The following is a 26,681-nucleotide window of genomic DNA, read 5'->3' on the forward strand; positions in this document are numbered from 1 at the left end:
CTCCCAGATGTATCTCCCTAATCTCCCTGGACCCCAATCATTCCCTGCCTCCCTGCTCTGATGGGGTGGGTAGATGTGATCAGCAAGAGATGGTGCCTCAGATAACCTGGTCCCAAGCCATGAAAGGGCTTTAAAGGTGACAACCAGCACCTTGAATTGCACCTGGAAGCAAATCTGGAGCCAGTGCAGCTCCCGCAGGAGAGGTGATACATGTGCAAAGCGGGATCTGTACAAAAGCATGCGGGCCGCTGCATTTTGCAACGACTGGAGCTTCCAGTTGCTCTTCAAGGGCATCCCCATGTAGAGTACATTGCAAAAGTCAAAACGGGAAGTGACTAGGGCATGAGTGACTGTGAGTAGGGATTGTTGGTCCAGGAAAGGGCGTAACTGGCTCACAACCCACAGTTGCACAAAGGCCCTCCTGGCCATGACCGCTACCTGCTCTTCGGGCAAGAGTCGTGAGTCCAGGAGAACCCCCATATTCTGTTTGGGGTAGTGCGACCCCATCCAAGACCAAAGGTGGCAATTCTCCCTGAGCCAGTGAACCCCAAACTCAGAGCCACTTGGTCTTGCCAGGGTTTAGTTTCAATCCGTTGTTCCTCATCCATGGAACTATGTCTATACCTACAAAGATTGGAATAGTACAAACCATGGGATTCCCTGTTACACTTTATGGAACTGAAAGTTGGATCTTGGAAAAACAAGATAGAAAGAGTATTAACACTTTCAAACTTTGCTTTTGGTGAAGACTCCTGAAGAATATCATAGTTGGCCAAGGAAACAAACCGATGGATCATTAAAGAAATCAACCCAGAGTTTTCAGTTGAGGCAGAAATGACCAGGCTCAAATTATTCTCTTTTATCCTCATTATGCAAAGACTTAGGTCTTTGGAGCAGGCGCTAATCTGGGAAAGGCAGAAGAAAAAGAGAAATGAATGACCCATACCATGGTAGATGGACTCGGTTACAAATGGCAATAGATGCACCATTGGAAGACCTGAAGGACCAGTTCAGAGACAGATAATAATCGAGGAAAACTATCTGTGTGGTCAATAGTTGTCAAAAATGACTTGAAACTTCACATTGCTCATCAACCCCCAAGACATTGATTACAAGAAAATAATTTAATAGTTAATTGCATTATGCAGGATCAGTGGTGGGATGCTGCTGATTTAACAACTGGTTTGGTGAGCGCACACGTTGCGCGCATATGCACGCATGCACAGCACTGAAAATGGAGTATTTAGAAGCTCAGCTGCTTACCTTCCAGGTCAGCAATGGTAAGTAAGACAGCTGGGGGTGGGGTGGGGGGGAAATCAGCTGTGCCGTGCAATTGAGATGAGCTAGAAAGCATGAAATAAAGGACAGGATAGAGCAGAGACGACTGGGTGGGCCCAGCTCATTGTCTGAGCAAACCGGTTCGCTCCCAACTGATCATCAGAGCTACCTATTTGCCTGAACCTGTCTGAACTAGTAGAATCCCACCCCTGTACTGGATCCAATCTGGGTCGGTCACCGGGTCCAGAAGTTTTGTCTTCCATAATAATAGTATAAGGAACAATAACGATTAATAGTCCAATGAACTCTTGGGAGTTGATAGGGATCATTTTGGGAAACCCTGATCTGTGTAGTTACTAAGAGCTGACACTGATTTCATGACACATAATCTATCAATCAATCAGTCAATCAGTCTATCATTCATTGCACTGAAGGAAGTCACTGCATTCTTTTCACTGTCAGCAAATTGAAAGAAGGCTAGTAAAAAAAAAGGCCTAAGAAACACATTTGTTCATTTTATAATGCATTCTAACCCGCAGTTAATCTTGTGTGCTACCCATCAGTGTTTTCATGTGAGGATGCTTGTTGAATTAAAAAAAAGACTGAATGACCTGTGCCCTAGAAGACTTTTTCTGTTCCTGCATTTATGAAGATCCAAAAAAGAAAGAAAAAAAGCATCCTCTTAAAGGGATCCTTTATAGCAACACTAAGGGAGAATGGCTTTCCCTGTTAATTAAAACAGAATAATTGTTGAGGAGACATTTGAACTTGGATTTCCCATGTGCACTGAATGTAAATATTCTGCTAAGCACTAGGCAACACTTCAGATATGTAGTGTCAGCAGTTACAAAAATAGCTTTTTTTAAATGAATTCAAGAAAGTAGGTGTTTAGAGCTTTCAACTCTGCAGATTTGCTTTAATAGGAGGAATGATCATTTCCAGAAGTATTTGATCTGCCTGCTCTCTAAACATTATCTTCGTATGCCAGTTACAAAATAATGTCAATGTTTCAAAGATTCCATTCTGGGATTTTCTGGTAAAGGAGAGACACACTGGAAGTTTGTATGTATTTCTGATACCAGTGTTAATATGACTATTCATTAATAGTTTGAGAAATGCTGTAAGAAACTCAAAAGGCAGCTGCTCCTTTTCATAACAAAAACATTGGTAAAATACAGTTTTACTTTTCAATGCCAGCTCTTGGAAGCCGTGTAATTCACTTTCCCACAAAGCTTTGAGAACTGTTACTTTATCCAGGAAACGTAGTAATGTAATGATCATACCCATTGTAAGAATTTTAATGTAAGTCACATATCGGTGTATGCTGATTTTGGCTTGCTCAGATTATAATTTTCTACCTTGCTTTATAGTTCATGATCTTGATTATTTAAATATAGGAAGAAAAGGGAATATTATGACTTTGCCTCTAGGTCAGGGGTGTCAAACTCGATTGCATTGAGGGTTGCATCAAGGTTGTGCTTGACCTTGCAGGGGCGGTGTGCGTGGCCGGGATGGGTGTGGCCAGCTCAATGTCACTCCTGTCGGGGGGCACCTGTGGTGACCTGAGTGCTCTGCCAGCGAAAATGGGCTCCCAAGCTCCATTTTCACCTGCGACGTCCTCCTACAACCCTCTGCCAGCAAAAAAGGATCTCGGGAAGGCCGCCCGCATAATTATCTCTCTCTTTATCTCTGTATACATTAGAAGTTGTAGGAAATTCTGGCAGATCCACCTAGTTCAATATCATCATCTTAGTTTTGACTTTTTGTGAAGAGCCATGGTGGTGCAGTGGTTAGAATGCAGTATTGCAGGCGAATTCTGCTGACAGACGGCAGGATGACTCTCACCAGCTCAAGGTTGACTCACCCGTCCAAGGTCGGTAAAATGAGGAGCCAGATTGTTCAGAGGAATCTGCTGACTCTGTAAATCACTTAGACAGGGCTGTAAAGCACTGTGAAAGTGGTGTATAAGTCTTAAGTGCTATTGCTATTGCATTTTTATTGATAATGACACAGATATTGAACCCATTTCTCAAGTAAGCCTGGCGGGACAAATGGGCAGCAGATACGTCTGCCTGCCTGCCTGGTTTCATGAACATGATTGAATGACATACAGTCAAATTGAAACATGATGATGGTGAATTTGGGAGGGTATATTCAGACCGGTGGGAGTTTGCCATACTGGAACAATTTTGTTCCTGCTTAATCATTTTGCATGTATGGAGAATGAATTTGCTTGGCCTTCAGGGACCATGAGGACTAGATGACTGTGTAGCAAAGAGAAATGCTTCTTAATGGTTTCTACCTTTAAACAGACAAACAAATAATCAAAAGATTGTTCTCTTGCTTAGAAATGTCTAATAGTGAGAATGGAGTTGGGATCTCTCTCCCTCTTTCTCTCCCTCCCTCCCTCCCACTCTGTCTCTGTCTCTCTCTGTCTCACTGTCTGTCTGTCTGCCCCCACCTCTCTGTCTCCCTCTCCTTCCCTCCCTCCCTCCCTCTGCCCATCCCTGTCTGTCTGTTTATCTATCTCAGAACAGTGATCAGTCTTAAATGGAGAACTGCTTCTATAAAAAGGCTTCAAGGTTTCTCACTTATTATTTTTAATTAAGTGTTTCAAATTCATTTTTAACTACTGGATGTTAAATCCCTACTGCCCTGTGACCAGATATAACTAATGAATTCATTTATTGAAATATATGATTAGGAACACAGAGGAAGATATATGATTTATATTCCACATCTATCTTATGTGCTGATGCTGCAGAATATTCTATCGTAATATTTTATTTACCCGAATAAACATTTCATTACCTTATAATAAATTTGACCTAATCCCTTGCATGATTCTTGATGACTAGATGTAAGATTCATTTCTATTGTAGCAATCTGAAGATTTAAAGGGGGCACTGCATCCTTTTTAACTATACATTCATACATGTTTTTATTACACTGGAAGAGGCCAGAAAGAGATGACAGTAAAAGCTGGTATTCCAGTTTACTTATTCCAGTTGGGATATAAGCCAAAAATGAATAGGAATCTAGGTGGAAATCTAATAGTGGGAAGTGAATTGGGAGCTCTCTCTTTCTCTCTCTCAAATTTGTTCTTGAATGATTACATTTGTACTTCAGTTTATGTATTTGGCTTTAACTGGTTCATTTAAAACAGATGTCCTATTATGCCACATAGACTTAATGTTGATTTATAAATTAAGATTTCAAATTGTAGATTCACAGTTGTTCCCACTGATATTGAGTTATATTTGCATGTAAGAAATCCATCATTTGGATTGAAATCTGCATGGATTAATGGGTATAATATAGGAACAGTAGATTCTTCTCTAATATATGTAAATAGAGGTAGCTGTCAGGCTTGAGGCCCACTGTAAAAGATGGCCATCTTTTACAGTGGGCCTCAAGCCTGCCAGTAGCACTTAATGATTGCATTGTACCTAGATCCTGTTGTTGTGAAGATCTTGTTACTGTAGCTCCTATGCTTAAACAACTTCTCATTCTTATATCCTTATGATCTGCATCTAAAAAATGATCATGGATAGATGTGTCCCGTAAGGTTTTGTTGAACTTTGGTGAGTAGACACATGGAGAAAGAAAATGCCCTTTTTAATATTTTAATTTTATCTAGAGCGGTGTGGTGGCCTCGCAGTGACGCTGCTCATTCCAAAAGTTGTGAGTTCAATTCTAGGCAGTGACAGATTCTCTCTCAAGATGCAAAGAGAAAATATCTGCTGTGAACTCGATGTAGGCATCAGAAAGGGCATCCGGGCAGTAAAGGTTCAATTCCATTCAGCCCCAGACTTTATTCCAAATTAAGGGATTATCATGTCCTTTTTGTGTTAACAAAAAAGAAATGTGATGTGAAGAGGATGATAAGGAAAAAAGAAAGATGGGTTACAAAGCCATTGGCATCGTATCTCTGCAACAAATTCATTTCTGATAATCAGCCATCTATAGAAGAAAGGGACATATAATAATTGAAATTACAAATCTAATATTCACCAGAGAAGAATCTTTTAATCAATCTTCCTTCCTTCCTTCCTTCCTTCCTTCCTTCCTTCCTTCCTTCCTTCCTTCCTTCCTTCCTTCCTTCCTTCCTCCCCTTCCCTTCCCTTCCCTTCTTTTCCTTCCTTCTTTCCTTTCTTTTTTCTTCCTTCCTTACTTTTATTTCCTTCCTTCCTCGCTCCCTCCCTCCCTCCCTCCTTCCTTCCCATTCATTCATTCATTTTTTCATTCTTTTCAGGAAGTCGGCTGAACAAAGACCTGAGACATTTTCTCAACCAGAGATTTCAGAAAGGATCTCCAGATCATGAGCTTCAGCAAACTATTAGAGATAACCTTTATCGCCATGCTGTGCCTTGTAAGTAATTAACATCTCTATTATATTTGGCATAACAAAATGTAAGTTCTGTTTAGGGGTGTCCTTTTAATCTCAGATAATGGCACTGCTGTTGGAAGTTGTTTTCTTTTTTTTCTTTTTTGTAAAATGATTATTCCCATGTTGGTGAGAAAATATTGAGTTTGCTTTCCCAGTAGATTTGTTACATCAAGAAGCAAGAAAGTATGGATGGCATACAGAATGTTCCAGATATAATCGCTGATACCATGGTGACTTAGACTCTAAACGATTGCAGTTATCCTATTTTTGGCATGCAGCAACCGGCCCAGTTTTGACTGGGATTTACACCATTTATTGTTGTTGTTGAGAAATCTGTATTTACTTCGTTTTCCAATTTAAAAAAAGCCCACAGCAAACAATGGGATTGCTTAACAACCACTGCAGAAAAGGTAATAAAATCAGTTCTGATCATGTGATAACCCACTTTAAGACCATCAGTACTTATGATCATATTTGTGGGGCTTAATTTCAGTTGTAAGTTGAGGACTCTGTTCTGATCTAGGCTTCCTGATACAGTAAAACACACACAATTAAGTCCAAAAACCCTCTTTTTACTTCAAAGGCTGTGAATTATATTCATTCACAGCCCATAATGAGTCCCAAATAATAGTAAAGAGTTCTACTGCAGGCTGCCAAAGTCCTTCGGGATAAGGCTGATAAGCATCCACCTTTATCTTCTTTGAAATTGCTGCCAAAGACTTAATTGGCAATTAGCTTGGCAAGGCCACACGGAGCAAAGAGTCCAAACGTATTTTCAGAAGGTAAACTGACCAGCATGAACCAAGTTGCTTCCTGTAAAGGCTCATGTGCCTTTGCTCCTCTTTTATGTCTTATGGGAAGTGCCAATCACCTCCAAACCTTACTCCCGAGTTGTTCCTTCTGTTTTAACTGTTCTTACCTTCTGGCAGCTCTGCGCATGCATGCACTGGGTACAGGGGGAGCCTTTTTCCTCTGCCTCCCTGTTTTCTGACTCTGGAGGCTCCTGATCATTGCCAGACAGCCTCAGTCCTGTCTCTGCCTCCGACGCAGAGCCCTCGTCCAAGCCTTCCCCAGACTCCAGGACTGGCCCATGTTCCTCCCCAACCTCCTCACTATCTGTGTTGCGAGCTCCACAGACCGGAGTTGGACCACAATAGACTCTTCATATTTCCCTTTAATTTTCTCATTGAGGATTACCTATATTTTCCTTTCATTTTCTTCTCTTGTGCCCTAATTTAATTGACTTACTATTTATGTTTCCAATGTTATTCTTTGCATAACGTTACTTATCCTGAAAGGGATCCTGTGTGTGTGTGTGTGTGTGTGTGTGTGTGTGTGTGTGTGTGTGTGTGTATTAGAACTTCAGTTCTAATACATCTGGAAGGCAGTAAATTGGGAAGGGCTGCATGAAGATGTATACAAGGAAATGTCTGCTGCTTTAAATCCTTTGAATATGTATATCTCTTGCTGACTTCCTTGAGAACATTTCTTTTCCTTTCCAATTTCAGAAACGACAAATAAAGCAAAAGAGGCTAAGTTTTCTGTTGGTTCATTTTTTTTCCTGTGTTGCCAAGGTTACGTTTTGAAACGCTTCTGATCTGATTCTTTTCTGTGATTTATTGGGCATGGCTAGGAGCTAAACTACTTTTGGTTGCTTTTAAATCTCACCCAGGGCCACGATTATAGAAATAGATTTGTGTTTGCATGTTGGATGGGGATTGGAAAAAGGGCCCCGTGCTATTTTATTCCCACCTCTCCCCAAAACAGGAAAAGGAGTTAATGATGCTGAACAAGAAACATTTCAGTGTTTCCCATGAATATGAATGCATGCATTTGTAGCTCACTTCTAGGGAGGAGAAGTAATAGACATTTAATGCTACCTTGACTGAGCTACTTGTCAAATATTATCCTGTCTTTCCTGTCTTCCTTTTCTTTACAAGGTTCGGCTGTGGTAAACATGCTTAGGCTTGTATTAGACTAAAGCTCCTACAGCATCCGTAGGATTGTCTGCAGCTGGGAGTTTGTGGGAGGTGGAAAAAAGGGAAGGAAGAGAGGGATTTTTCTTCGAGGTTGAAGATTAATCTGGCTGCATACTATTTTTGTTTTAATTCTTTGATACATGTGACCAGAAAATCCAGTGCTCTGGGCCAGTCTCTTCTATTGCTAGTGGATTATGAGGTCGGGCATTTTTGAAATGGAATTCCCTGCTGAATATGGAGTAAACATGTTAAAGGCTCACAAGGTCGCTTGCACCGAGTAGACCTTGCCTGCCTGCTGACTGTTATTGCTGCAACCAGAGGTCTTAGGGAATTGATGATTAATGGCCCAGAATATGTAGAGCAGCTTCTTGCCTCAGCATCCTGGGTGACTTTCGTTAGAAATCCGTGCATTTGAATCTAATAATGCAGTTGCATGTTGTGCAGCCACATTAAAAAACATATCAGTTTAATAAGAGGATTCTACTAGAGGAATCTCGCTGGGTGCAGGCACCACTGGTGCAATGGTAATTTATCTAGAAGACCTGTAATTAGGCTTCACACTCCTCCCCCCCCCCCCCTTGAAATAGGAAGAACTTGCTTGGAACAAAGAGCTAATGTCAGAGTTGGACAGCCACAGATATTCTGTATTATATAAACAGTTGGCTTGCTGATGATGAGATGGGGAGATAATTCCCGGGGAGATAGTTAATACCTTGTGGGAAGAGATGTAAGCACTGAACCTGAAGAGATGTAAGCACTGATCTGGTGTGGTTACAACTTAATAGGTTCTTTCTCGATTGGGACATGCTAGACTACTATTGCCCAGTCTCCAAACTTTTAGGGAAGGTTTATGGAAGCAGGGTGACATCACCTACGCAGCACCTAAAGAAAATGCATTACGTTGCCTTCAGGTTCAAGGCAAGACATGGAAAGGAGGCAGCATTGGTTGCACTAGTGGGAGACCTTCATTGGGTCATGGATGGAGAAAGTAAGTTCATCTCAGGCTTTTTAGATCTCAGTGGGTTTTCATACTACTGGTTTACTTATTTATATTACTAATTTGATTTATATAGCCATCCATCTCACATAGGGGCTCTAGGTAGCCCTTAGAAAAAATAGATAAAATACGTAGTATAAAAAATAAAACACGAAGCAACCAAGCGCTATCAAACAACTATCAACATAGCTAGGAGATTGGCTCTGTCACACACCCAAATCTGAGGTTTCCCTCCAGACCTGGCAATATAGTTCTCCCACTGTCACCTTGACAACCCAAGAAGCTAGGCAGGGTCCTTCTGAGCCTTTAGCTCCTTCCACGAAGGAGCTGCAGGCTACTCCATCTCTTATATGACCGCTACCTAGACTGCATCTCTTTGCTCCATGTCCCAAGGTGATTCTCAGAAACCACTATAGGTGTCAGATTGTCAGATCCCAGTGCCATTAACTGCCTGTCCCACCACGTTTTGTACCAGTTGAAGCTTCCAATAAGGGCATGAATGACCATGAGCAGGAACCCTTGTACAGGGACAGGTGCAACTGTTGGAAGAAATGTCCTTCTGGGTTCGGCTCCAAGTGGGGAAAAAGACACTGGAGACATGGAGGCTGCTTGGAAAGATGGTTTTAATGGTGGACAGGACCACATGGCTTAAGTCCCGAACAGAAAAGGTGATCACATGCTTCAATGTTGGTGGAGAAGAGAAGAGAAGGGAAGAGAAGAGAGGAGAGGAGAGTGAAGAAGGGCTTGAAGGGCTTTTTATAATCTGTTCAGCCCCACCTATCTGTTTCCTGTTCCTGTGTAAGAAATGTATTCTGATTGGTTGCCAGACTCCCATGGCCAGGGCAAGGGCAACCCTCTAGGCTGAGTTTTGAATCCAGGTTTGGTTGAGTTCTCAGATGCCATGTGGTCAGTTGAGTAAAAGGCAATATTATCCTGCCTTAATCCCATCACTCTGGAGCTGAAGAGGAGAACTCTTTATTATGTAAAGTGGACTAGCTTGGCCTTCTTAATGGCCCATTGACAAAGTGGGGATGGGCAGGAAGCTGCAGGAATTTACTTTGTGTTTAAAATGTGTTTCTCCCTTTTTCACATCCAGGAAAATATAATATTCTGCCTTTTCAATATTTCCTAGGATATTTCATTTTTCTGGGAGAGGGCTGGGTGATAACTTCCAACACAACTATACATAACACACTGCAAATTTCTAGAACAGGAGCTATGAATCCAAGAGGATTCACGATTGAGTACCTGATCAATTGGAATTGGAAGTACCCTGTTCAGAATGAAAGAGGGAAGGTCTCCTGAACCATTTGGTTTTGCTTGGGTTAAATCAACCTCCATTGTGGCCCATTCAGACACCCATATACTCCAAGCACTGAGATAGAACCTCCCCAGCATCTCTCTGGCAGTCTAGGATGGAGATAGAAAGTTGAGAGGTCCTTGGTGCTCTCTGAGCTTGGTGGTTTTCTTGCAGATGTTTCCTTACCCAAACTAGGTAACATCATCAATGCTAGTCAACACCAACCCTCAGCTACAAATATTCTCCTTTGCAGATATAAAGTTGAATATTATCACCATGTTGATCATATCTCACTCCAAGCCATCAGATGAACTCATCCAGCATCTTTGTGTAGATGTTAAATAGGAGAGGAGAAAGTCCTCTACTGCACCTGAAAAGGATGGACCTCTCCACCCCCCGCCCCTCATCACTAACTGGAGCCAGCCACCGACGAAGAAGAAGAACCAACACAATCCTATGCTGTCTACCTGCAACTTGTAGAGCTGGCTCAGAAGGATACCATGATCACTCTGCCCAGCTTACTCTGTTCATCATTGCCTTTGCCTTCCTTCCTTTCATTGGGTTCATCGCAGTCATGTCTGGGACAGGACCACAGAAACATCCCATAGGCCATTGGGTGAAAATTACAGGCAAGCGAGCGTGTGTTGCAGTGGTGGGTGGATTCCTACTGGTTTGGCCTGTTTCAGCCGAACCGGTACTGGTATGGCAGCCTGGGTCACTGGAACCGGCAGCAACCCAGGCTTGGCACGCCCCTGAACAGGTTCCCCAGTCTCTTCTGCCATCATCGATATGTTTCTGTGCATGCGCAGTAACGTATGGTGGGCATGCAAAGCGAACAGCGTGCACACAAAATGCCTTCTCAGCGAACCGATAGTAAACCGGTAGTAAACCGGTTAGGAACCCACCACTAGTGTGTTGGCCATGTAGCACTATTGGCCAAGTTCTTCTTTCATACACTGGCTAGGCTTCCTTTCATGCACTGGCTGGGGACTTCTTTTGTGATATATAGGCAATATATAGGTGTATCAAGGAAAAATGAACACCAAAAGCAATAAAAAATCTTAGTTTTAGCCCCATCTTTATTTAGTCTATTCTACTTTACCATTCAAAGAGGAAGTGTTTAAAAGTGCCCTACGAAATCTGAAGTCCCCCCCAACCCCCTCCCCAAAGCACATGCACTATAGCTAAAATTTAGCAGCACCAAAACTGAATAAGAGAAATCTACAACTAGCAGTAAATAAGTAAGCATTATTGCACTCCCTTGTGAGTTTCACAGACGCCCTATACAGTAGGAATAAAAAGAAAAATAGACAGGAAGGATGCGAGGTGGGCTGAGAGTCAATGTGAAAAACAGATTAGGTGGAAATGAAACATACATTTCATGCTTTTTTAAAAATTCTGCCTGGAGAGATTTCCCTTCAGAATCTTCTAAGAAAAGACCTTCTCTCTCCCAGATGCTCTGGGGTTATTATTATGGTTTTAGCTCTTTCCTGTTCTGTCGATTCCAGTTCTTAAGAAACATTTTGTGGAGAAATACTAAAGGCTTATCTACCAATTCTTCTGCATCTTAGGCAAGTAAGTTAATTATTTCACCCAATTTGTCCTAAGTTTCTAATCAGCTTATTGGAATGGAAAAATTTTATGGCATCTTTATCATTCATTAATATTTCCAGAGATAATTTTAATTACACTATGCCCTCTCTGGAAGTTACTAAAGCTGTTGAAGACTGTGTAACTTGCCAGCACACAGGAAGTCCTTACAGTACATGCCACATATAAATTATATGAAGGCATTTAAAAAAAAAATCACAAAAATCATGCTCAAGAAAAGTAGCACATAAATCAGGAACATGTGCAGTGTTCTAAATAAGAGGTAAAGGAATACATTCACCGTAACATCAAAGTTAACACAGAGATTTGTAGTTACTAAGATAGTCCAGGAACCCCTCCTGTCAGGCTCCAAAACCCAAGAAAGAACCACTGATCTAGAATATGTAGACAAGTTCTAGATTTTTCTTTTTACAGTTGAGGACATCATCACCATATTTCTGTTCCCCATTGTCTGCTTCATTATCCAATGCATAATTCGTGCAAACTAATGATTTTCTGCCCTCTGATATGCAGAATTGGGGATAGGTCTCCAACAAAAAAAAATGATGGGAAAGTCACTTTTGGTTATTGATTGCAACTATAATCTGTGGAAGCTCATGCAATAAGAATATAGCAGTCACATTTGCTGCAAAAGACTGTAACCATGGATACAGCATCGGTCATTGCTTTTGGATACAGATTGGGAAGAGGTGATGGCTGCTGCTACTGCTGCATCTTGGGCATTGTAGAGCTGGCAGCATGGGCCAGTTGGGAAAGATTTAATTGAAGATGCTGGATGGTAGGAGTAGTAGAGGGACCACTGTCTTTCTCTGGAGGGGTCTTCCTGAGGGGAAAGTTTTTGAGCAGAAGATGCAATGAACTGTATCCCTAAAATGAGATGTGCTGTGACAGTAGGAAGGTTGTTATGTCTTCCTAAAACATGCATCTGGCACAGTTTCTCGTTCTGAGAAATATTCTCCTGAAGTCAGGCAAGGGGACTTTGTGTACTGGGCTCTTATGCTGACTTGTATTACAATGCATCTTTCACACTAGGTGACAATTAATCCATTTAATTTTCCAGGTTTGGAGAGAAAAAAGGACCCCTTTTCTTCCTTCATTTTTTTGTTTTGTTTTTGCCAACACTGTAGATAGAGTTGCTTCTGCTTGAAACTGGCCACAGACTAAAAGAAAATGCCAGAGTCAGTGAATTCTCTCTGTTGCTTAGCTCAACGGGTTTTTTTTTTTTTTGGCCAGTAAGTTTCTCAATAGAGATTGTGGGAAGAGAGTTAATGATTTAGTGGCCTTGTTTCTTTATTAATTCTCAGCACTCTTCAGTTTTCTCCCATCATGACTAAACAGCAAAGAGGTTCAGAAAATTATTTGGTCTCTTGACGGCAAGGAGTCTGCACTGCGGTGCTTAAATAGTTCTAAAAGGTAATTTGATAGAAAATTAGGAACCAACAAGGAAGAAGTTGAAGTCTTTAGCAGATTTATTAGCGTACTTTATTGTTCTTGGGGCATTCAAAATCTAAAGCCCCAGTCACTGGAATATTTTTGGACTCAAATGATTGTCTCTTCCCCAGAGGAACAATATGTTCAAGTGGCAGAAGGCCATGGGAGTTTTTCTTCCTTCTACCCAACTCTAATGATGCAACACCATTAAGGGAAAATTAAAAGAGTTAAGGCTTATTATGAGTCCTCCTTTCAGTAGAACTGGATAGCCATCTGGGAAAATGGACTTCTGTGAACTAAGGCTTTGATAGTTGAAAACAGCCCACTGTATTTGTCAGTTATGTTTCTATTGCTAACATTCCTTTTGCCTTTCTCCCACTAGCTGAGGAATAAGCAATGCGATATTCAGAGCATCCATGGGTATGAAGATGCCACCAGGGGTGGGTTCTGGCAAGCACTACTGCCGGTTTGCTTGTGTGCACTCAGTGTGCGCATGCGCACTGCAATTAAAATTGTTCTGCGCACGTGCAGAATTTAAAAACAAGATGGCGGCGCCAATGGCACTACCAGGAGAACCGGTTTGGGGGTGTGGTCACTGCCAGTTCCAACGATCCAGGCTGTCAAACCACTACCGGTTTGGTTGAACTGGTCCGAATCGGTAGGAACCCACCACTGAATGCCACCATTGGCACCATTGCACACTTTGCTTTACCTTATATTTTTATTGTAAGAATAAATCAATTCATGGTGCGAAGTCAGGCTTCAACTTATAGTTTCATTTCTATTTACACGAATGCTCTTGGATCTCACATGGGTTCAAAGCCAATTTTCAAATGTTTCTTCTGGAACAGGGGTGTTAAAGTCACATTATCATAGCAGTGTCACGTGACATATCGGGACTTTCCCCTCCCCTTCACTAAACTGGGAATGGGCGTGGCCAGCATGTGATGCATCTGTCCCACAGACTGGGAGTTTCACAGCCCTGTTCTGGAATAACAGAATAGCAGAATTGGAAGGGATCTTCAAAGTCTTCTAGTCTTAACTTCTGCTGTGTTAATCACAGTTGGGTCCATCCATGTTTATTTAGCTGGTCTCACTGACAAAATTCTTTAACAGAATAAAGAATTGGAAGGGACCCTGGAGATCTTCTAGTCCAACCCCCTGCCCAAGCAGGAGACCCTATATAATTTTGGACAAATAATTGTCCAATCTCTTATTAAACCATCCACACTTTATAGATGCAAGTTGTTCCATTGATTAATTGTTCTGTCAATAAATTTCTCCTTACTTCTAGGTTGATTCTATCCTAGATTAGTTTGAACCCTTGCTTTTTGTCTTGCCCTCAGGTGCTTGGAGAATAGTTTGATCCCTTAGATATTGGATCATTGTTATCATGTGACATGGAAATGTACTGGCTGCTTCAAAAAATTAAAAGATACAGTTAAAGTTGATAGGCGCCTTCATGGGTATATGAATTGAAGATTGGGAATTAACATCCTACACTAGTTTGCTTCTCTGTTGCATGTCTTTTGAATGGTCATACTCATCATTGCAGCCATTTTATGAATAATTAAGCCCTCTCCTGACAGCCATTTTGTGAGTACACTTTTGACAGTCTTTCATTATGCCAAGCAAGCTCTAAAATACTGTTGACTTAGGTCCTAATATCCTCAATTTTTTAAAATCTCCCCACCCTTTTATTTTTATTTTAAAGCTTTGTGACATCTTTGAAAAAAAAATATTACTACACTTTAACCTCCATCTATTTCCATCTTCACATCTCCTGTTCTGGGCTACAGCATAACTGTGCCTAGTGATAAACTGTGTTTGCATAGTTGGATATTTTGGCTGCAGTCCTAAGCATTTTTTTTAAGTCCCACTGGTCTGAGTGGCATTACATTTCAGATAAATGTTCTTAGAATTAGGCTCCTGTGACAGAGTGGAATCAAACATATCGGATTTCAGGCTGCGCCTGCGATCAAGATTCTTAAATATTTTACACATTGCTGCAGATTACATGATACTGCTGTATCTTTCAGAAGCTTTGTGTGGGGCGAAGGATCCAGATTGCACAATACCCTTACTTTACCATGCTGCCTCTCCATTCTTGTTGGTTTTCAGTATTTCTGCTAAAATCCAAGAAAGATTTTTAACTCCTGAGTGGAGAGAGATGTTTTGAGAGACCTGGAAATTTTCCATAGCTGAAAATTCTGTTTGGATTTCAGCATGGACTTTTTTTAAAAAAATCATCTCAGCTGGTTGCAGAAGCTTGCAATCTTCCCTGCTGGCTCCCCCATTGATTTTCTGGGAAAGCCGGCAGGGAAGATAGCAAATGGCGATCACATGATTGTGGGCATTTGGCACTTGGTTGCAAGTGCAAACAGGTTGCCAAGTTCTCAGATTGTAATAACCTGATTATAGGGCTGCTACAATGACCATAACCTCAGGCACAGGTTGTAAGTCTCTTCGTTCAGCACCATTGTAATTTTGAATAGACGCTGAGTCATAAGTCAAGGACTGCCTGAACTGTGAAACAACATAGATGAAATATCTTTAGTTTCTACTCCTTTAAAAAGGGGGGAAGAAACTCTCTCTGCTGTATCAATAATCAAAGGCTTGTCTTCCAGGAAGAATTACAGCTTAGAGCTAAGAAGTCAAGATTGCTGGAAAGTTGCCAAGGCAGATTGTCTAGGAGTGGACAGGAGGTGCTTCCCATTTCGCAGCTTTTAAAAGGCATTTTATTGTCAGAGGCTGCACTTAATTAGTGATTTAAGAGCAAAATTGCCAAAAATATTATTATTTAGCTGAAAATGTATAACTAATGACCCTTGAAGGGCAACTGCATCTTGAAAATGAGAACTGGTGTGGTAAATTGATTTAGTACATATTAGACAACTTTGCAAACAACACTAAAGCAAACTATGATAAAACCTTCTTTTTTTTACTTCAACTCTGAGCAGGAGATTGGAGGATCTTGAGTTTTTTTTAAAAAATAAATAAATTAACAATTACTGTTATATTCAAGCTTGGATGGACTGTGGTTATTTTTAGTGTTATCTACAGAGTAGGAAAACAAGCCAAATTCTACCTTAACCAGCCACAGTTAGTTGGAGATGAAACATTCTAATGTTCCCCTCACAGCTGCATTGAGATTTCAGAAGGGAAAGAAGTATGCATTAGCCAAGTTGTATCTCCGTAGTGCTAAGTTTAATGTTGGATGAATGATAAACTATAGTTTAATGTTGAATGAGGTTGAAATCACTGGAGACATCCAAAAGTATCTTCCATATCTTAGTCTGATATATTAATAGAAATGTGTCGAAGGGCTTCTCCAGTAGTTATTGTGCTAAATTTTAGTCCTGTCAGAACAAAAAAGTAAAGTAACCGCTAAATATTATCAGAGAGGTTGCAAAGTGAGAAGAGAATGCAAAACACCGACCCTTTCATCTGAAGTGAACCATCTGTGTTTGATTTCCACATCTTGCTGAGTTTTCAGTTAATGTGAATATACAGTTTGATTCTCCATTTGGTGCTCCCACATGCTAAGTGAATCGGTTCCAATATGTACTGATGCAGACATTGGCTTTGTCCTAAAAGTCATCATATTTTCAGTGTGCCATGAGCACTAAAACACAAGTACTTCAGTTTAAGAACTTTCAATTAAATGAAAGTAGGTGAGATTACATATACAATTTGGAATGAATGTTCTTCTGAACTGTATATAACTGTAGCATCTTGTTTCCACCAGTATGGTATTTAACTCTCTAACAGTGGACCTTATACAATACACAATTTTACATCTCGAGTTAATGGTCAGTTTGAAACTAAATGGCTGGAAGCTTTTTCAGTTTGCTCAGCTTTGCTTGAGGATCCTATCTCCAAAAGATCCTTATAAGAAGATTTTCCCTTATTGAACAAAGATTACTATCTGCATAGCACGCTTGGCCCAGTGGTGGGTTGTAAATTTTTTTAGAACCTCTTCTGTAGGTGTGGCCTGCTTTGTGGGAGTGGCTTGCCCGCCATGTGACCGGGTGGGAGTGGTTGCCAGCCATGTGACCAGATGGGAGTGGCTTGCTAGCCATGTGACTGGGTGGGCATGGCCAACTTGTAAAATGTGGTGAAACTCACTTAACAACGCTTTTGCTTAGCAACCAAAATGTTGGCTCAGAAACTCTGGCATTTGAAGCACGCAAGTCTTAAAGCTGTCAAGTTACAAGACCCTTGCACCCCTATCCCTATAGAAAAAAAAACCCAGGGGTGTTCAAACTTGACAGCTTTAAGATTTGTGGACTTCAACTCCCAGAATTCCTCCTCCAGTCATGTTGGCTCAGGAACTCTGGCATTGAAGTATGCAAGTCTTAAAGCTGACACGTTACAAGACTCTTGCACCCCTAACCCTTTAGAAAAAAAACCCCCAGGGGTGCTCAAACTTGATAGCTTTAAGACTTGTGGACTTCAACTCCCAGAATACCTCCTCTCGCTCTTCATCTTGACGATGTGCGGACGGGCGGGGGGAGGGAGCTGGAACCGGTTCTAAATGGCACTATAGATTTGTGGAACCTCTTCTATAGAAGAGGTTAGAACTGCAGGAACCCACCCCTGGCTTGGCCACACATACTATTTATTTATTTTATTAGAGAGTTACATTTGGTATGAGCTGTGGTGGCACAGTGTTAGAATACAGTACTGTAGGCTACTTCTGCTGCCTGCCGGCTGCCTACAATTTGACAGTTCAAATCTCACCAGGCTCAAGGTTGACTCAGCCTTCCATCCTTCCGAGGTGGGTAAAATGAGGACCCAGATTTTGGGGGGCAATTATGTTGACTCTGTAAACTGCTTAGTGTGGGCTGTAAAGCACTGTGAAGCGGTATATAAGTTCTAAGTGCTGGTATCAAATCCTGGTTTTTATTAAATTGCTGAATGAGTAGGAATCTTGCTATATGGCTATGATGTTTATACAATATGCCAAATACACAGCTCGGCATCATTTCAGATTAATTTCTCCAAATACAAAGGAGCCACAGAGAAATTGCAAGAAACATTTCCTCAATCCCAGATTCGTTCTGATACATACCAAAGCCTTTGTTGTCTTTTAGGTCCTATTCTGAGGCTTTCCTATTTGAACTGAATAGTATTACTATTTTTAAAATGCAAAGGATGGAAACCATATCTCACTTGGGAATATTTATCTTCTACATGAAACTCCTAGGTAAAATCATCTATTGACATGTGATGGAATGCCGTCAATATCCTGATGGTACGACAGGTAGTCCTCAACTTAAGACCACAGTTTGAGACTATAGTTTCCATTTCTAATCAATGCAGTTGTTAAGTGAGTCATGCCCAATTTTACAATCTTTTTTTGCAATGGTTGTTAAGCGAATCACTGTAGTTTGTAAGCGAATCGTGCATTGTGAAACAGATCTGGGTTTCTCCATCAACTTTGCTTTGTCGGAAGCTCCCTGGGAAGGTTGCAAATGGCGATCACATGACCCTGGAATGCTGCAGTCGTCATAAACACATGCTGCTTGCCAAGCACCCGAATTTTGATTGCGTTTTCATGAGGATGCTTCAACGAGTGGACCTATTGCTACTTTTTCCAGGATCATTGTAACTTTGAACAGTTGCTAAATGAACGGTTGAAGTCAAAGACTATTTTCACACCTGGCCATTCATATGAAATTGTCAAGGCTGGAAATGGGACAACAGAGGTTGCAGCTCAATCACACCATGATTGAATGGTTTGGACTTTTGGGTCCCCTGGATGGTTTTCCATCTTTCACTCTATGGAGTTGCGTTCCTCCAAACAGAGCTGGGGCACAACCTGGGGTTCTTTCTGGGCTCCTGTCTCCCCCTGGAAGCCCGGCCCTTGCACAGCTTTGTCTCATGTGTCAGTTGTGTCTATTTTGAGAGACTCTGCTCACTTTCATGTCTCTTCCTCATTCGATTAATGAAATGGAGTTTACATGGGGCTGCTTTTAAACACTTGGAAGGTTAAACAGGTCTAGAATACAACATGTGCACGTTTGAGCATCCAGAGTTTCTCCATATGATGTGACTATGTTGTACTTTGTTACAATATGCTTCTGGGTCAGTTTAAGGTGCTGGTTATCACCTTTAAAGCTCTTCATGGCATGAGCCAGATTAATTGTGGGACCACTATCTCCAAGGGTTTCTGCTATGCTATGTGGATCATAGCCTCCATTAAACAGGATCATCTTGCAGGACCAAGGAGGGACATGATTTATATTCATCAACTGGGTGTAGAAATTGAAGTGGGAGACTGAGTTTTGTCCCACCCAAGGGCATGAAAGCCAGCTTAGGCCAGTTACTCTGTCTCAGTCCAACCTACTTCATATGATTCTTGTTATGGAGAAAAGAGGAGGAAGGAGCATTATATATGTTTGTCACCTTGAGTTATTTATTTAAAAAAAGCAGTAAAGGCAGGGGATACAAATAAACAAATAGCCACATAGGTAACTCTGGGCGGCCGACAAGGATTATGTTTATGTTGATGAATTGCTTATATGGTACCCTGCCCTCTTTCTTTCTGCGTACTGGGTTACTTTTAATTTTGTTACGGATTTAGTTTTGTTTTGCTATGTAAACTGGTTGCTAGCCACCTAGTGTTATATATTTAAGATAGGCAGGCTAAATAAACTATCTTAAACAAGGAAACAAATCAACTGGGTTTGCTTTTTGGATTTGCATGTTATTGATGGGTCACAATTATTCTTCAGCACTCAAGAAGAGCATCTCCCTGCATCCTAGGAGATCTTGAATGAATTTCTGGAGCACCAGACATTCTTCTCAAAATTATTGGTTGTGCAATAAATACCATATTTACTTAAGAGGAAAGGTAGTCTTTTTCTCCAAGACTTACCTTGAATAGTAGAAAGTCCCCACTCCCTTCTAGCATTGACGATGTTACCTAGTTGGGTACTGAAATGTCCGCAAGAAAACAAAGTCAGAGAGTACCCCAAAGTAGAAAGTCAATTTAGATTCACTCGGAATACAATAGGAGAGGTAGGGTTTCTTTCTCTCCCTAGGTTCATTTTTGTGTTTGTGTGTAATTCTGGTGCACCTCAACATTAGAATCATTTGACTTTTTTGCTATACTCTAGTTTAATAACTTAAGAAATCACTGAATAAACTACTCAGAATGTAGCATATGAATTAGGTTTGTTGTCTGCTTTTTTGGTTAATTAATTCTGAATCTGTCAAATATTCCTATGGTACAATGAGAGGCTCATTCTATGAAAATATCCTCAGTTGCTCTTCCTGCACAATTAATAAGTTTAGAAAAAAAATCCATTGGCTCCAATTGAATTGGTTTTTTTTTTAAATCCTTGAAGTTCCAAGCTAGGAATATTGTTCCTGTCCCAAACATGAGCTGCCTTATCCATTCCTCCAGTGAAATCCATAATCCACAGCAGATGGAGGAGTGGAATGTATAAGTTTGGCTCTTGCAAACAACAGAAACCCGGCCTTCTGGGCAGACAGTCTGTCCAGGATTGGCAAGCTGATAGTGAAAACAGTTCAAGCAGGGCAAGAGAAATGGCTCACTTCCAGGTAAAAGGCAGGAGAGCCAGACAAGCAAATAAAATCTGCAGACTGATATCAAGAACTTCACTGTGCGGGCAAATTGGATGCCTCATGCAAAATGTGCCTTTATTTTCCAGGGTTCCCCAGGAATTGGCTGCACTGATAAGAAGACAATTAGTGGCAGACAAGTGAGATTGAAGGCTGAGACAGAAAGGGCATCCCAGGAGTCTAATTGTAGAAATACCTGAAAGTACTTTAGATGGAATCTGATAGTTGATGACACAGCCTAATAAAAGTGAATTGTCAGCAAGGATTTAATCTGTTTTATTCAGAGAATCCGAATCCAGACTCCCGTTCCCATAATTGGCTACAGTTCTAGGTTGTAATTAGGACACTTTCATTAGTCAAAGGAGTATGATTTTGCTGTAGAAAAGAACACAGCAAGCAACATAGCAAGTAGCATTCGATTTGTGAGGTCCACTCTGCTAACTGCAAGACATTGGGCCCAGATTTTAACAGGCAATGTGATATGCTTTGGAGAAATACGGCAGAGGGGATGTTTTAACTGTGGTCCCAAAGGTGCTTTTTCAAGAGGCAATTAGACTTTCTTGTTTTTGAAGACATTTCACTTCTCATCCAAGGTTCTTCAGTTCTTCTTTAGCTCATTCAGTTTTTTGGATGACAAGTGAAGTGAAACATCTTCAAAGAAAAACAAAGTCCAGTTGCCTCTTGAAAAAAGCACTTTGGGGACAATCATGACCTGGATGACTGAGAATCTCTCTAGACGTTCCAGCTATATTTACATTATTGGACAGTCTAAAGATCAATACATTTTTAACATGAAATTTTGCCACACTTTTTTAAAAAAAATAGGGACCCAAGTACCCCTGCCTTCTTTTAGGGACATTATGACCATGTTCAGTAGGAAGGAACAACTAATGTTACCACCAATGGGAAAGAATTAGATATTCTCTGATTGAATTAATAGCAGAGAAAAGGTGAAGTGGCATTTTTGAAGGGAGATTCAGGTGCAGTATCTAGATTGAAGAGAGAAGCTGACCTGGATGAAAGAAATATTCAAAAAGTGTGATTACCAGGTTTTGTTCCAAAATTAATCTGGGGCTTCTGATAGAAAGACAGGGACCATTCAAAAAGCAGCAGCAACAACAACAAACACAACCACTCCATTTGCACAGACACACATTGTGCATCCATAGATACTCAGCCTTTGGTTCTGTTGCCTTGCAAAACCAGGGCAGTACCATTTTGGCTCTTCTTTGGGAGTTTGCTTCATGGAAAGCTGTGGAGAAAAGGTTTTTGGGGAAGGCAAGGGATTCCCAAACCCATCTGTCGGGATTTCACTTGGCAACAAGTCCCTGGGGGCTTTGGGGTCTAGATCTCCAACAATTCCTCCCTGGAGGAATTGCTTTGCAAGGCTGCCTTAGTTCACACTCCTAGCTTTCCACCCAGATGGAAGTTGTTGTCATGTGTTAGAAATGTCACCAATAACATAAAAAGCCCGGCTCCTGCCTCTTCTTCTCTTAAGGTGCTGCCAGCTGCAGCCCCACCATCACTTCCCCCCCCCCCCTCTGTGTCTCCTCCTTTTTTGTGTGTGTCAAGTGGAAACTTCTCTGATGCGGTAAGCCCCGACCACCCACCCACCCCCCCTTCCACTCCCGAGCCTTGCCAGCCTTTCCTCTGGCGCTCTCTTTTCTGGAGGGGGGACCACCCCCACCCTCTATCTCTGTCTCTCTCTTTTTTTAACCACAGCGCCGGGATCGTTCAGCATCCCGACTTTTTAGAGGCGAAGGAGGCACAAAACCAGGATTAATCCGGACCCGGTTACGTTTGGAGGAAGCCAGGCAAGTGGGAGCTCTGCGCAGCGGGCAGGGAGTGTGTGTGTGTGTGTGTGTCGGTGGTGGGATTCCTCCGGTGTCGCCTTGCTTTCCGAGCGGCGCAGCTTCAGGCAGGCGGGTGGGAGGGTGGGTATTTCGCCGCGCTGCCTTCGCCCCTGGCCAACCCGGGAGGCCAGATGGCCGTTGGGGAGGCTTTTCTGGGGGGGCCCTAGAAGCGAACTTTTCGGGAGGCCCGTGCCTGTCCCCGGGCGCTCGGTGAAAGAGCGAGGGTCAGTGGAGGCGAATGAGCCGGGACCAGATGCCCGGGCGCACAATGGGGGCTTTTGAGAGCGCGGCGAGGGGGGAAGCGTGCGGCGCGGGGTTTTGTCTTGCCTCCGCATTGCAGGTTGGAAAGGGGCCGCTCCGCTTTAATGAAGCGAGGCCGAAAGGGGGTCGTCCGCGGTGTGGGTGTGCGGGGGGGGGGCTCTCCCTCCCTCCCTTTCCGAGCGAGGAGGGGGAAGCAACTTGTCTAAGAGTGGAAGGAAGGGCAGCCAGCAGCTGATGGGTAGCCGAGGGGAGGAAAAAAGGCGGCCTCAGTGGGGGGGAGGGTTTGGGGGGGAGAAAGCGAAAGAAAAAAAAAGGGGGGGATCTCTCAAAGCCTCTCCTTGCATATTCATGGGGGGACGGCAGGTGTTGCCCAAAGTATCCCACCCCTCCCCCGCCTTGTAGGGTCAATCTGACCGCCAAAACGATGGCTGGTCAAAGGATGAGTGGCTTTGGAAAGCTGAATCTTTGTGCCCCAAGCAATTCAGCCTGATGTTTTAAAAAAGGGGAGGAAAAAAAGAGGGCGGAACCGGCGTCAACCCCATTTCCAGTTCATCCCCGGAGCCTGGGAATGGGGGTGGCGGGGGAGAAGAGAGAGAGAGGCGAAGCATGTGGGTAAGCGGCGCTCGCACAGAAAGCAGCGGGGCTCCCTGAAACCGACAGCTGCGCGCTGCGCCCCTGAACGGCCCGTTTTTTTGGCGGGGCTTCTGAGCTGGCCCGCCGAGGTCGGAGCCGGAGGATTTCCCCTCAAAAGGAGACGGGCGGAAGGGAGCCTTCCTCCTCCTCCAAACGGCCTTAGGTACAGGGCAGAATTGGGGGGGGGGGGTTCGTCTGGCGGAGGGAAAGCGGGTTGGATCTTGAGCTTTGGACGGCAGATGCTTCGCGGAGGCAGGTCAGGCGCTTGCATTGGCTGAAGCCTTAGCCTGGCTCTTCGGCGTGCGTTTTTCTGTTAACCCGTTGTTGGGATCGCCGGTGAGGTATTTGTGGGGGTCTGAAATATGGAAGGTTTACAGTGACGTGAAATAAAAGGTTAAATTTGATTTCCTCCTTTTTTTTGGGGGGGGGATGTTGTCTTTCTTTCGAGAGCCGGGATGTGATTTTGCTATATTTCCCAGTCATTAGAGCAACGTTAACCAATAATGGACACTGGTGGTTAAAAAAAAACAGTTTCTATTTCTCTCTATCCTTGCTTCTGTTGACATATCCTATTTCCGTTTCACAATAATTTGCTTGCCATGATGGGGTGTCTTGTGTGTCAAATTGCATTCCACTGTTGGGGGGGGAGTGGTGGGGGAGGAATGCCCCTAAGCCTTGCACCTCCTTTGTAAAAACCCTGCAGTTATTTCCTTCCCAATTAAATGTGATGTACTTGTTGCAGAAACCTACTTCTTATTTGATCCCTGGGCTAAGGATGCCTGCAGTTTTAGTCTCTCCAGGCTGATGCTCATTGTAGGCACATTGGACTGCAGTCTCCTTCAACCTATAGAAGAGGGTGGGATGATGGCAGCTGTAAACCAGAATATCTGTAACATCAAGTGTATACTGGGGAGAGCTGGTATAGGTAACCAGATACTTTTGTTTCTTCAAGGAATTAACATTTGACTTCATTTCCAATATGTTACCTGATATGTTTTTAAGTGTGGTATGAAATTAGTGAATATGTTGTTATGAATGGAAAGATAGAATATCCCTTTGTTCTGTTTCCCCCCCCCCCCCTGGCAATATGTATGTATAGTATTTCAAAGAATGCAAAAAGAATCTTGCTGGACCAGATTTAAGATCCTTCATGTTTTTTGATACTGTCCAACCACATGCAAATTACAGGTTCACCAGTAGGATCCATGTAAGATATCTCCCACTCAAAACCAGTGTGAAGTTGCATGATAAGCACCCATTCTTTATGGATGTTTTAACTAATAGCTATGGCTAATCTTAACTTCATTGATGTTTACAGTAGATCAATTTGATGAACAGCAATATCTTTTGTAATAGTATTTGAATTCCATATCAAGTCCACCTGTCCATGTGGGATTTATCTGCTAAGAAGGACATTGATCATGTTGACAGTCAAGCCATTTGAGATCCTCCTCAATTCAATCCTATTAATTTAATTTCACTTGATTTCATCTCTCTTCACGCTACTTATTTATCAGTCTGCTAAGCTACTTAAATATTATTCTGCACCAGCAGACAATATTTACAAGTGTAATGTGTCTTTAATATTGACATTGATGGCAGGAGCATCTCAAGATTAACTATCTACTATTTAAATGATTTGCTTTTAAAGTAGGAATGGCAGGAAATGGGTTATAAAATGGAAGCATGAAAAAAAGGCCTAGAATGGCATATGTATCATATACGATATGTTCCCCACCCCCAGTTATGGGTGGACATGTGCACAATATTTCATATTTCATACTATTCTCATTGACATGTTAACTTGAATTTTTTTAAAAAAAAACTTTCTTATGCAAATAAATGTTTTGAAAACATTTTATGTTAAAATGTGTAGGCATTTAATTTAAAACTTTAAGCTCCATGGGATCATGATTTTGATTGTTTTCTTCAGACAGTACATTATTAAACTAGGTAACATCATCAGTGCACTGATGAAAACAACAAAGCTCAGAGAGTATCAAAACCCTGACAGTTCAATTCCGAGTTACAAATATTTTGTTTTATTATGTACTGTAGTCTCCATATGATTTGTTTACATCATGGTCTCTGTGGTTCATATACTTGAGATTATATGTCTCTGCAAACTAGTTAGTAATTTTCCAGTGCTTATAGAACTCTTGGTGGGAATTTTGTCCCTATGCATTAGCTCCCACCAAACTCCTTCTGTTCACTTTTGATTGCCACAGCATTAGTATAGCCCCATGATAGCAAACCTATGGCATGCGTGCCACAGGTGGCATGTGGAGCTCTCTCTGCAGGCACGGGAGCTGTTGCCCAGCTCAGCTCGGCTCCACCACGCATGCGCTTGCGCACACACCTCCCACTAGCAAGCTGATTTTCAGGTCTCTGCCCTCCATGCGGGAGATGCGTGTGCAAGGGCAGGGGGGGTTGCATGCGCAGAGGGACGGGGGTCATATATACATGCATGAGCCCCCCCCCCCCCCCGTGTGCTGTTTTTTGTTTCAGGAGGCTTCAGGGAGGTCTACTAGGCCAGAAATGGGCCAGGGGGGTGCGGCACCACCCCACAGCCCATTTTTGGTCCCAGGAGGCTTCAGGGAGGTTTGCCAGGCCTAAAATGGGGTATGGGGGGGGGGTTGCATGCATGCATGGGGGAGAACGGGGTTGCATACATGCATGGGAGGTGGGGGAGTGCGGGGGTTGTGCATGCATATGCAGGGGGGGCACATTGCATTGTGGGTGTGGGCGATTTCAGCACACAAGGACAAAAAGGTTAGCCATCACTGGTATAGCCTAACCCTAACTCTGAGCTGATCATATTTCTTTATAATTTGTGTTTTTTCCCTTCTTATTTTTTTATTATTTTATTTACTCTTTCTTCACTTTTCCTTGAAAATTCTTTAGTTATTTGTTGGGTCATGTTGTTCTTCCTTTGCAGGAATCAAGCCTTCAGCCTTATGACCACTTGATGCCTAACCAACAATGCTACATGGCCAAACTCTATCTCTTCAATGGGCACAAATTGTGTTTATTTTTCTCTGGTCACACTGTAGAAACTTGTAAGCACTAAACAGTTTATCATCATCATTCTTTCTCTGTGGGAGCAATCTTTAAGGGTGGCAGACTACAAAGATATTGTAGTCCTTCCACCATTTTCCTTCAAGCCTCCTCCTACAATGTCCCCTAAATCGACTGTTAGCTTCTTTGTCACGTCAAAGAAGAGATCCTATTGATCCTATTTTTCACTGCTCTCCAGATTCTCATGTCTCTGCTGTGTGATTATCAGCACTGAATAAAATACTCATTAAAGGTCAAAGTCTTCTAAAGAATCTAACACACTCAATTCCAAAGAGAA

General features: G+C 42.3%; 1 protein-coding gene across 7 annotated transcripts in view; it reads left to right on the forward strand.

Moving 5' to 3' along the window:
• Window positions 1-26,681, forward strand: part of MAGI1 (membrane associated guanylate kinase, WW and PDZ domain containing 1) — a 538,606-nt gene that overhangs the window by 257,455 nt on the left and 254,470 nt on the right. For all 7 annotated transcript variants that reach the window (XM_081934092.1, XM_081934093.1, XM_081934095.1 and 4 more), the window contains exon 2: window positions 5,534-5,650. In XM_081934092.1, coding sequence (XP_081790218.1) covers window positions 5,534-5,650 — 117 coding nt within the window. The remainder of the gene's footprint in view (window positions 1-5,533; window positions 5,651-26,681) is intronic.

Source organism: Natrix helvetica (assembly GCF_964273705.1).
Source record: "Natrix helvetica genome assembly, chromosome: 1".
NCBI classification, from domain to species: Eukaryota; Metazoa; Chordata; class Lepidosauria; order Squamata; family Natricidae; genus Natrix; species Natrix helvetica.